The sequence below is a fragment of the Podarcis muralis genome, chromosome 1, assembly GCF_964188315.1.
Source record: "Podarcis muralis chromosome 1, rPodMur119.hap1.1, whole genome shotgun sequence".
Classification (NCBI taxonomy): Eukaryota; Metazoa; Chordata; class Lepidosauria; order Squamata; family Lacertidae; genus Podarcis; species Podarcis muralis.
The window spans coordinates 15035411-15047849 of NC_135655.1; the positions used below are offsets into that span (position 1 = coordinate 15035411).

The following is a 12439-nucleotide window of genomic DNA, read 5'->3' on the forward strand; positions in this document are numbered from 1 at the left end:
ATTGGATATAATATAGAAATGAACTCTTGGGAAAAGCTGTGGAAAGCAGATCTGTAATCTACTGGAGAACTGCATTGCACAATTCGTAGAAGCGTGAGTTTTGAAGCATGGCTGTGTTTCGTTTTTTGTATTGTTTCAGAAAGCACAAATGAGGTATTTAAATAGGGACCGACTCACCAAACCAGTGATGTTTGGTGATTCCCCTCTGCCCTTTCTGACTTACTTAGTGGGAGCCCTGGCAGTTTCCATTTTAAACAGAAACCCTCTAAGGCATTGTGGGATATTAAAATGAAAGCTCCTTGTGGCAGACATGTTTTCTAAGGTGAAGGCTCAGCAGTGGGGCTGCGCTAGGGCAAAAGATGTGAATGCTGATGTTATTGTTATTATTATTATTTAAAGAGAAGAATAACATTTTACTTAGAATTCAACAATAACAAAGGAAAAAACCACAGTAATTTTTACATCAGTTCATTACAATTCACAAATTTTAACAATATATAAATAGTAATAGAAAAATTACACAACATCACTTTTGACTTACTGAAGTTTTCATGTTACACTTTTATCTCTTTATCTCCTTCTTAACGCATCAAAAAGAGAAAGACCAAGAAAGGAGGCACAAAAAAAAAGGAAAAGAGAAAAGGAAGAAGAAAAAGGGGAGGGGAAGGGGGGGAAGGAAAAAAGAAAGAAGGGGAAAAACAAAAATAAAACAAACACATTTGAATGCTGATGTTATTAGGCCTGCTTTAAATCTGCTCTGAGGTGAGAGGTAAGATTCGTATCACTTGACTGTACTATTCAGAAAAACTGGCTGAACTTCCTCTTCTGAAAAGTGTGGTATCAGGAGGAAAATCAAGTGATGAGAAGGTCTGTTGTGGTGTTTGACATGTGACAGCTGATCGCCAACAGATCTCCTTTGTTTTCTTTTGGGGAATGTCGGTGTCATATTAAATCTATTCACGTGTTGGGTGCGGCCATGGTTTCTTGGGAGTCGGGCTATGCTTTTAGTCAAGTTCCCCATATCGTGTCTCCTCCTTTAATTAATTAATTAAATTTGTACTCCCTTCATCCATATATCTCAGGGCAGTTCACAGCATAAAAAAACAAATACAAGATAAAAGCACAAACTACAGATTAAAAACAAGACCAAGACCAAAACAAACCAATAACCCCCCGCCTCCCTCAAACACATTTAAATAGATATAGGAAGTTAGTTTTCACCAGGTGTGTAATGAAGGTGCCAGGTGAATTTCCCTGGGGAGAGTATTCCAGGGATCAAATCTGAGAGATGGGTGAGGTCACCCATCTTTCAGTCACCTGACATGATTGATGGGCATATTTGAAGGCACTCCCACTTTTCTAAAAACCCTTCTAAAACTAAGGATTATCGGTTGGGCACTGGGAATGTGCTTTTCTCTAGCAAAAGAGTAATAGGAAGCTCATTTTAAACTCCCAGTTGTGCCTTTGAAACCACAGCCACCTGCCCCAAACAGGGCATCAGGTGTAGCGTAGGCAGCTGTGGTTTGCAGGGAATGATCTGGTGTGCTAAGCTGGGACCCCTATGGGGAAGAAGTTGACTTGTGGGCTGGAGGTTCCCCACACCTGAGAGAGGGCAGGCAAACACAACTATAAATACAGTAAGGAGAGAAGACCTTCTCATTATTAAATTGGCCCAAAACTCAATGCTGAATTGCAACTCATTACCAAACTTAAAACCATGGAGAGACCTGGTCTGAACAAAGACATTGGATTCTTATCTCATTATACATGACAAAGCCATTTTTCACCTTCTCACCCCTTGCTTTTTCCTGTAAGACCTATTGCAGTCGTTAAGAGTCGTCAACAGGCTCATCACAGCTATCTGCCAATCACCCATTCCCACCACCCTTCTGAGTAATACCCCTCCCCACCTTCTCACTATATAGAAGGATCTGGCAACTTCTGTTTCAGTGTATCTGAAGAAGTGTGCATGCACACGAAAGCTCATACCAAGAACTAACTTAGTTGGTCTTTAAGGTGCTACTGGAAGGAATTTTTTTTGTTTTGACTATGGCAGACCAACACGGCTACCTATCTGTAACTCAATGCATTAAGCATTCCCATCCTCCTATATGCAGATGATATGATTTTGCTTTCACGGACAAGAATTGGTTTAAAGCGATTGTTAAACTCCTGTATTGACTATCTGTCCAGAATGAAATGGTGCATGAACTTTGACAAAAGCAAAATAATGGTTTTTGGGAATTCAAACAAGAGCTATAGCTGGGTATTTGGTGGAAAACCCATCCAGCAGGTATTCGGATTCAACTATCTGGGAATTACATTCCATCAAAGGCTTTTCTGGTCCACGCACCGTGCAACGGCGGTGAATGCCAGTAAGATGTCTATGCAGGCCATAATGCGTTTTTTCATAACAAGAGGTAATTCACATACCCCTTCTACCCTTAAGGTCTTCAATGCCAAAATTATAGCTCAATTGCTCTATGGTATTCCAGTCTGGCTGCCAGGGTTTACCCAGTTGGTAGAACGAGTGCAGGCAGCTTTCCTCTTCAAGATTTTTACTGTCCCACACTGTGTACCCTATGCAGCCTTGTGTCTAGAGGGAGGTCAACACAAGGTAGAGACTGTCGCCTGGGCGAGATAGTTAAACATCTGCCTTACATCAGATAAAGATCCTCTCCTCAGCGAAGTTTTGTTAGACCCCTTTCTTTCCCCAGGGCTACAACAGTTTAACAAGAAGGTACAGCAACTCGTGCTGTCAGTGGAACTTTTGTGATCAATGTCCCTACCATCTGCCAAGGCTATAATAAAAACTAGGTTGTGGGATATTGAACACCAAGAACTAACTGTAGCAGCAGAGAAAACATGTTCCCCTCTTTATTTTCAACTTTCTTGGGCACATGAAACTAACCACAATTACCTTGAATTTCTGCTTAACCCTCAAGAAAGAAGGGCATTTTCGCTGGCCAGGTTTAATTCAAATCCATCAAACCTCCTTTGGGGAAGGTTCTCAGGCAGGGTGGAAGGAGAAAGAACTTGCCCATGTGAAGGCCACCTGGTGGAAACCCTTATACATATGGTTCTTAATTGTAAACTATATGCTGATCTCTGTCAACAATTTCTAGATCAACTCTGTATCACCAAATGGAAACCAGAGTTGGAAGTCATACATTTTCTATTACTGGGGAATGATCAGGAGCTCACCAAGTTAGTGGCTAAATATCTCTATTTGGTTTTTTGTCGTCGAAATACACTGCAGACGTCTGATCTCCCTGGAGACCTAGAGATGTGACGATAGACTGCTCTGCCTCCTTTCTTTTAGCTAATGCTTTGTGCCACTGGGGAAGTGGTAATTCTGTATTGATTTGTTTTGGATGTTTGTATGTGATGCCAATAAAAGGTTTGATGATGATGATGATTAAATTGGAGAGACACTATAGCTCAGAGGTAGTCTTCTTCTTTGGAGATCACTCATAGCTGAGTAAGATTGTCTTCCACGAACACAGTCTTAATAGTGAGTCTATGACCGTGGAGGCCAATTCTGGATCCACATGTCCTTCCACAGTGGGGACATAGGTTTCTGGGCAGGAATTTATCACGGTGAGGGTTTGCCAAATGTGCTTTCCGCTTGGCACGTTTGTCCCTTTCATCCTGAGTTGGAGCATCTTCAAAGTCCTTTGGTAAAGGTTCTCCAATTGGAGCATTCACAGGCCAGTGTTTTCCAGTTGTCACTGTTTCTACTGCATCTTTTTTTAGATTTGCCTTGAGAGATTCTTTAGACGTCTTTTGTTGACCACTAGCATTACGCTTTCCATTTTTAAGTAGTGTCCATTTTTAGCAAGTATCTAATCTTCTGAGTAGAACTTATCCATTCTTAAGGAAATCAGCCCTGAGTGCTCCCTGGAAGGACAGATCGTGAAGCTGAGGCTCCAATACTTTGGCCACCTCATGAGAAGAGAAGACTCCCTGGAAAAGACCCTGATGTTGGGAAAGATGGAGGGCACAAGGAGAAGGGGACGACAGAGGACGAGATGGATGGACAGTGTTCTCGAAGCTACCAGCATGAGTTTGACCAAACTGTGGGGGGCAGTGGAAGACAGGAGTGCCTGGCGTGCTCTGGTCCATGGGGTCACGAAGAGTCGGACATGACTAAACGACTAAACAACAACAACAATCTTCTGAGACTCATCCCAGGCATCTCCTGCTAAAAGGATCATTAAGGAGCAAGATGTGGAGAGCCACAGATAGATGGACAAATGGCCTGACTCTGTTCAAGTGCTTGTTTGTTCATAAATACATGGAAACAAGCATAGCTCAACATCTCATTTCTGCAGATTTTAAAAAAAGCACTGGGTGGTTCTTGGGACTTCTATTTCAGCAAAGAGCGTCCTGCATCCCAACTCTTCTGACGGCTGCTTCATGTGGTCAGCTATCGCTTGCCTCTTATTTCGACTCAATCCTCGAAGAGCAAGAACAGCGACAATGTGCTCCTTTCTGCAAAATGCAATGAAGGTGAATTCTCCAAATGGGGGAAATATACATGTAAAACAAAAGCAAAACAAGGCAATAAAAATATCATCTCCCATCATTCATTGGCAAACATTGACATCCAAATGATCATAGAGGCCTGGAGTTTGTAAAATGCTGTTGTCATCCAATAAACTGTAATCCAGTCAATTGTAGCCCAGTCAAAAGACCATAGGGCTTCAATTACAAAGTCATTTCCCCATGTCTGGGGTGGTGGGGTAGCAGGGGAGGGAATTCTGCAAAGTCCTTTCTTGTAGAAAGTGGCTACGTTGAGGAGTTTCTACTTTAACACCCCCACAATGCATTTATTATTTGTACCCCGCCCATCTGGCTGGGTTTCCCCAGCCACTCTGGGCGGCTTCCATAGAAACCAAAAATACACTAAAATATCACACGTTAAAAACTTCCCTGAACAGGGCTGCCTTAAGATGTCTTCTGAATGTCAGGTAGTTGTTTATCGCTTTGACATCTGATGGGAGGGCGTTCCACAGGGCGGGTGCCACTACCGAGAAGGCCCTCTGCCTGGTTCCCTGTAGCTTTGCTTCTCGCAATGAGGGAACCGCCAGAAGACCCTCGGCGCTGGACCTCAGCGTCCGGGCAGAACGATGGTGGTGGAGACACTCCTTCAGGTATACTGGGCCGAGGCCATTTAGGGCTTTAAAGGTCAACACCAGCACTTTGAATTGTGCTCGGAATTGTGCTTCTAGCTGCCCAGTGTTGATTCAGAGTGCTATAGCCCGTTTTTGCCACCTGGCCCACTGACATAGGAGGGTCTTGGGGGGGGGCATTTAGCCAAGGTGGAGAGTGACTTTGAATGTCCTAACCTACCTAGGATTGCCATACCTTAGAAAGCACCTATATCTGTGTGATGTTATATTATCAGTTAGTGGTTGTGCTGCCTGTTCTAGGAATCTAATTGCTTCCATTATGTTCGGCTTGTATATCTGCAAAGAAACAGATATTATAAAGACACCATATGCCAGTCTTCACCAACCAGGTGCTCTCCAAATGTTTTGGATAGCAACTCCCACCACTCCCAGCCAATGTGGCCATTTTGGATTACAAGAACCACCAGCTGTCCTGACTGGGGCTGAAGTTAGTTTTAGCCCCTGGCATTAGGAGGGTGGCAGGTTGGCGGAGACGGCACTAAATCTACAGTAGGGATGGGCCTCTTTGTTCCTTTCAGTTCTTGAAGTTTCTCATTTTTCCAGTCTTAAATTTACCTTTCCACAACAACTAGTGATCGTTTTGTGTGTCTTTTTGAAAAGAACCTTGTGAAAATTCACCAGCATTTTTGTGCGAATTTCCCACCAATATTACCATATTTCCCCGTCTATAGGACGCCCTCATGTATAAGACGCCCCCTGTTTTTGGGGACTCAGATTTAAGAAAACGAGGGGAGATGGCCCAGTATATAAGACACCCCCTAATTTTTGACTTTTTCGGGGGGAAACCTAGTCTTATACACAGAAAAATACGGTAACTCGTTTTTGTATACTATGCATTTTTATGCATACTTTACACTCGTTTACACATAATTGGAATGTGTTACTTGGCTGGAGAACAACACTGCATATTTAAGAGAAATGCCGATTTTTGAAGGAAGGCTATGCTTTGCTTCGCAAATCGTATTCGGTTCTCATATGTGTTCTGCTTCAAACTTAACTGAGTTTTCCCCCTACCCCATCATCTGCAGAATTCTTTCTTATCATGAGGAAGCAGACCCTGTAAAGAGGAACAGCCCTGGAACTTCCCAGGGCATACAGAAAGGAGGCCTGCCTTCTCTGGCAAATAGTTGTTTGCGCTTTTTTTATGGCAATGGTTATTTCATTGTTGTTGCAAAAATAGCCAGTGTGTCAAGAATTATAACAGTTAGGGTTGGCAGCTGTGCTAAGTTTCTGTTTAAAAAAAGCTGGTTAGGAATGTTTATTTAAACATATATTTTGTTAAAAAAGTAAAATTAGTGTCTCTTTCTGCTATAGATTGAGGAAAGAGGAACATGGAATAAGAGAAAATGGGAAGAATTCAATGTCACACACTTCTGATTGTTTTGTAGGGAGGAGATTCAGGCAATCCTCTTGTGCAAGCAGAAGTCCTTACACAGTCCTTCCAGTGATAGGATTCATTAGTTGAATCCTAACCAGTTCTCTTTATCCCTCCCTGTAAACAAGCAAAGCTGGCTGGAAATGACTTGGTGCAGCCTCTTCTCTGCTCTTCCATCTTCTCCGGGGCCGGCCCTATCATTAGGCAAAGTGGGGTGGCTGCCTAGGGGAAGATGATGATAGCTGTCATGAAAGGGCAGCAAATGGTTAGTAATTTTAATTTCTTATTGTTGGGTTTTTGCTGCCAGAGAGGTGGAGAGGTAGTTGGGGGAGTTTTTGCCTTAAGCACAAACACAACTTGGCCAGTTGTGGGTACAATATGACTTTAAGTGTGGGGGTTTTGGGGGATGGGGGTGGGGTGGGGCCAGCCATTTAATTGTCTCAGGCGCCAAGATGTTTGGCCAACTCTGATCATCTTGCTCCGCCTCCTCTCCCCCAAAAATGCCCACATGGTGTTATAGAAGGGATAAGATGGGCGCACCCTGTACAGAATGCACTGAAGGGGCCCCCAACTGCACCTGATAAATTTAAAGCAAAATTCAGGGGGAAAGGAAAGAAAGCAACAGAATAGAATGGGTTACTGGTTTTGACCTTTAAAGCCCTATGCGGCCTAGGACCCTCGTACCTACGGGACCGCCTCTCCTGGTATGCCCCGCGGAGGACCTTAAGGTCCATAAAAAACAACACTTTGGAGGTCCCAAGCCTCAAGGAGGTTAGATTGGTTTCAACTAGGGCCAGGGCCTTTTCAGCATTGGCCCCGACTTGGTGGAATGCTCTGTCACAAGAGACTAGGGCCCTGTGGGATTTGACATCTTTCCGCAGGGGCTGCAAGACGGAGCTGTTCCTCCTGGCCTTTGGCTTAGACTCACTCTGACCTCTTATATGGGATTTAGTATATAAATTTTCCCTTGGCTTTTTTGCTGGCCCATGTAGGACCAGCGTGGATAGCTGGCTCGGAGGAATATCTGGTGTTTCCTCCCTATATGGTCTTGATTTATGGGCTACTACTAAAATGAGGCTGCATTTTAAGCCGTGTTTTAATTGTTTGTTTGTTTGTTTGTTTGTTTGTTGTTGTTTTTCTCTATTACGTTTTATTGTAATTCATATTTGGTGTTAGCCACCCTGAGCCCGGCCCTGGCCAGGGAGGGTGGGGTATAAATAAAAAATTATTTACTTATTTATTTACACTCAGCATAAACCTGATAGCAGTTCGAAAGCACCCCCGGGTGCAAGTAGATAAATAGGGACCGCTTACTGGCGGGAAGGTAAACGGCGTTTCCGTGTGCTGCACTGGCTTGCCAGATGCAGCTTCGTCACGCTGGCCACGTGACCCGGAAGTGTCTGGCCTCTTGAGTGAGATGGGCGCACAACCCTAGAGTCTGTCAAGACTGGCCCGTACGGGCAGGGGTACCTTTACCTTTAAGTTGGCGATGGTCCTTAATTTCAGAGGGTCTACTCTGAGTCAAATTTCTCTGAAAACAAACCAATGAATCAAAGCAAACGTGCCCCACAAAGAAGGGAATGGGGGAACATCTATAAGACCCAAGGATGGGCGAGTCTGCCAGTTTAGGTCTCTCTCAGTTTCTCATCGTTCCAATTTGAGAGAACCCAAAACTGGCAGGTTCGCCCATCCCTAATAATCAAACCCGCGAGTTACAGCTATTCGGAATGGGTTGGCATACCTGATGTCTGGATAATCCTGGTATAAACAGTTAATGTGGTCCTTGATTCTGGGTTTTTCTTCCTCGCCAATTATTCTAGCAATGTGTTCTATGGCAGGAGCGAGCCAGTCAGAAGGTGAACCCTGGAAATATGTTAGAATACCTGGTTATTTCCCCACCACCAAATGACCTGCAGTTAAGATGGAAGCATTCAGGTTTCGAAAAAGCAACGTATCTCTGATAACATTTTGTCACCCAAAGGTTCGATCACACTCCTAGCTGGTCTCCTACTACTCATGTATTTAAATACTTTTTGTTGTTGTTGGTCTTTATCTTTTTAGCAGTGTACTCCTCAATTTGGTTTTTTCCCCATCATCTTTTATAGTCTGCTTGCATTTATTTTGCCAAAGTTTGTGTCCCTTTTTGTTCTCCACGTTTCAACAAGACTTACATTTTCTAAAGGAGGGCTTCCCAAACTTTGGTCTCCACCTGTTTTTGGACTACAATTCCCATCATCCCTAGCTAGCAGGACCAGTGGTGTTGGGAACTGATACCCTGTTCTAAAGGAAGATGTCTTGCCTCTAATAACCTTTTTTTGACTCTTACCACACGGACCTCCTCTTGGCCTTGATCAGGCATAGGCAAACTCCAGCCCTCCAGATGTTTGGGACTACAACTCCCATCACCCCTGACCACTGGTCCTGTTAGCTAGGGGTGATGGGAATTGTAGTCCAAAACATCTGGAGGGCCGGAGTTTGCCTATGCCTGACCTTGATGGTACTTTTCTTGATCTGCAAAAGCTTCTAATATTGTGGTTCCGAACAATTCCAGATGTTTTGGGCTGTAAATCCCAACAGCCTTGTATTCCTAAACACCTGGTTGGAAAAGGCTGATGTAGTCAGTGCTGATGGAACTCCACTTAAGACAGCTTCTAATGTTCTACCTTTAACCCTAGGTAAAGGTAAAGGTACCCCTGCCTGTACGGGCCAGTCTTGACAGACTCTAGGGTTGTGCGCCCATCTCACTCAAGAGGCCGGGGGCCAGCGCTGTCCGGAGACACTTCCAGGTCACGTGGCCAGCGTGACAAAGCCGCATCTGGCAAGCCAGCGCAGCACACGGAAACGCCGTTTACCTTCCCGCTGGTAAGCGGTCCCTATTTATCTACTTGCACCCGAAGGTGCTTTCGAACTGCTAGGTTGGCAGGCGCTGGGACCGAACAACGGGAGCGCACCCCGCCGCGGGGATTCGAACCGCCGACCTTTCGATCGGCAAGCCCTAGGCGCTGAGGCTTTTACCCACAGCGCCACCCGCGTCCCACCTTTAACCCTAAAGGTAAAGGTAAAGGTACCCCTGCCCGTACGGGCCAGTCGTGTCCGACTCTGGAGTTGCGTGCCCATCTCGCTTAAGAGGCCGGGGGCCAGCGCTGTCCGGAGACACTTCCGGGTCACGTGGCCAGCGTGACGAAGCTGCATCTGGTGAGCCTGCACCAACGCAGCACACGGAAACACTGTTTACCTTCCCGCTATAAAGCGGTACCTATTTATCTACTTGCACTTAAGAGTGCTTTCGAACTGCTAGGTGGGCAGGAGCTGGGACCGAACGACGGAAGCTCACCCCGCCGCGGGGATTCGAACCGCCGACCATACGATCGGCAAGTCCTAGGCACTGAGGTTTTACCCACAGCGCCACCCTCGTCCCCACCTTTAACCCTACCACCCTTAAAATGAATCTTGTTAACACATTTTAGGAAAGAAACAACTTTAAACGTTACAGATCTTGATGTTTCGTTGGCTCACTTGCATTTAGATAACCTCAGGCACTTTCACATCAGTCCACTGCTACGATGTAGATACAAATGGCAGAAATTCCTTACCAGATGCTGCATTGTGTTGTTAATAGCTGTGGCATCCTGAGACATTATTTTGCTGACCTCGCCTCGTTTCGTTTTCCTCATTCTGCCTCTTGGCTTGAGAGTTTGCGTGATGTACTCTTTGACCACATCCTTGTGAACCTCGTTGAGAAAATCCTGCATACAACAAGAACGATAAAAATAACAACAGTGGGTTGGCCAAAGCACAAGTGCACAGCCAGGCGTTTACTGCCATGCCAATCCACAAGGACTGGGAAAGAGTCAGAGAACCCAAAAGGATCGCAAGAAACCCGCTGGATGAGTTTTTCAGTGCACAGCCACCTGTAAGATCAAGTTTTATTTGTGTCACTGCGAAGTATTGCAATGGTTACTTTTAGGCTTATTAATTCTGTCTGTTGCACCCCACTAAGAACGTCCCTAATCAATTTACAACCAAGGCAAAACAAAAATAATACACAACAGTACAAAGCAAAACAACAATACTAAAATCGCAACATAATAAATAATAAATAATAAATAATAGTAATAATAGTAATAATAGTAATAATTTTCCTTAACATCTTTATTGAAAGTTCAAGTTTATTGAAATTTCAAAAAGTACATAATTAGATGTGCACTAAACATGGTGAAAGGTAAATAAAAGAGAGAAAAAGAAAAAGAGAAACGTTATCATCATCATCTACTTTCTCTCCACCCTCAGGTCCTAGGTTTGCAACAATTAAACTCAATGTTAAAAACAACTTACTATCACTAAAATAAGTTGGGTCGCTATGTATTTGGGTATATATGGGTATATATATTTGTTGTTGTTGCTTATTACATTTTTGTTGTTATCCTATGGATGTAAGAAATAGCGTTTGTCAGGCTTCAGCCCAGTCCTCAGGGTCTCTATAAATGAAATCTAACTGGATGCCCCTCCAAATGCATTGGACTACAACTCCCATCGTCCCTGATCACTGGCTATGCTGACTGGGGCTGATGGGAGTTGTAGTCCAGAAACATCTGGAAGGGCGCAGGATGTTCACCCTGGGACTACAACATCCATGAGGCTCAGCCTGTATGAAGGTTGACAATAGTTCAAAACATCTCTATATATGCTATGCCATGTGTACATTGTCTGTGAAAGACAGGTTAGGAATGTTTTTGTTTTAATTACTTACCGTATTTTTCGCCCTATAGGACGCACTTTTCCCCCTCCAAAAATGAAGGGGAAATCTGTGTGCGTCCTATGGAGCGAATGCAGGCTTTCGCTGAAGCTTGGAGGCTTCAGGAAGCTATCAGCAAGCCTTGGGAGCTCGCGGGAGTTCCCCAGGGCTCCCTAGGCTGCGGATAGCAGCCTGCTGCAAGGAGCGCGGGGCGCGCTGAAGCCGCAGCTGGGGGGGGGGATAATTTTTTCCCTCTTTATTCCCCCACCCCAAAAAAACTAGGCGCGTCCTGTGGGCCGGTGTGTCCTATAGGGCGAAAAATACGGTACTTGTGTTTTTATCTTGTATTTTATTCTGTGAACTGTGATGAATATAAATTTAATAAACAAACAAACATTTTTTTAAAAAAATCATTACTGAATTATTAATTATTACTCTTACTATTACCTTGCAGACGGGTTCCTGCAGATGCTTTAGATGTTCCGAAGACTCCTCAATGATGGACAATATTTTAATGATGAATGAATCGAAGGTTCCGCCACTTGCAACCCAGGCCTGGCTTAGAATTTTCTTGAACATTGGCTGGTAAAACACACAAACACACACACACGTCAGTCATGGGTATTACTAAAGCATCTCTTTTGATTCTAAGGTGTGGCCTACTCAAATCCTTATGGCCCAGTTTGGGGTGTACTCAGAAGAGTTTTGGGACATCCCCCACCCCTTTGAGTGGTGGATACTCTTCTCATCCCCTCACAAACTGCATGGATTTGGATTTGATATCCCGCCTTTCACTCCCCTTCAGGAGTCTCAAAGCGGCTAACATTCTCCTTTCCCTTCCTCCCCCACAACAAACACTCTGTGAGGTGAGCGGGGCTGAGAGACTTCAGAGAAGTGTGACTGGCCCAAGGTCACCCAGCAGCTGCATGTGGAGGAGCGGGGAAGCGAACCCAGTTCACCAGATTACATGACTACCGCTCTTAACCACTACACCACACTGGCACAATGGGAAGGTTCTCCTTCATTTCAAAAGCATTTTGCCATTTGCCACGAGGGGAGTGCAGTTTGAGAAACACGAAATGAATATGGCAATCCTTGGCCTGCCTAACCCAGAATAAATAATAATAATAATTT

At 44.4% G+C, this 12439-nt stretch overlaps 1 protein-coding gene across 1 annotated transcript in view; it reads right to left on the reverse strand.

Moving 5' to 3' along the window:
* Positions 1–1188: 1188 nt before the first annotated feature.
* Positions 1189–12439, reverse strand: part of EXOC3L4 (exocyst complex component 3 like 4) — a 42417-nt gene continuing 31166 nt past the window's right edge. Inside the window, exons 10-13 of the mRNA XM_077923859.1 lie at positions 11753–11887; positions 10164–10316; positions 8312–8433; positions 1189–4494 (exon numbers count right to left, since the gene is read on the reverse strand). Coding sequence (XP_077779985.1) covers positions 4338–4494; positions 8312–8433; positions 10164–10316; positions 11753–11887 — 567 coding nt within the window. The 3' untranslated portion in view covers positions 1189–4337. The remainder of the gene's footprint in view (positions 4495–8311; positions 8434–10163; positions 10317–11752; positions 11888–12439) is intronic.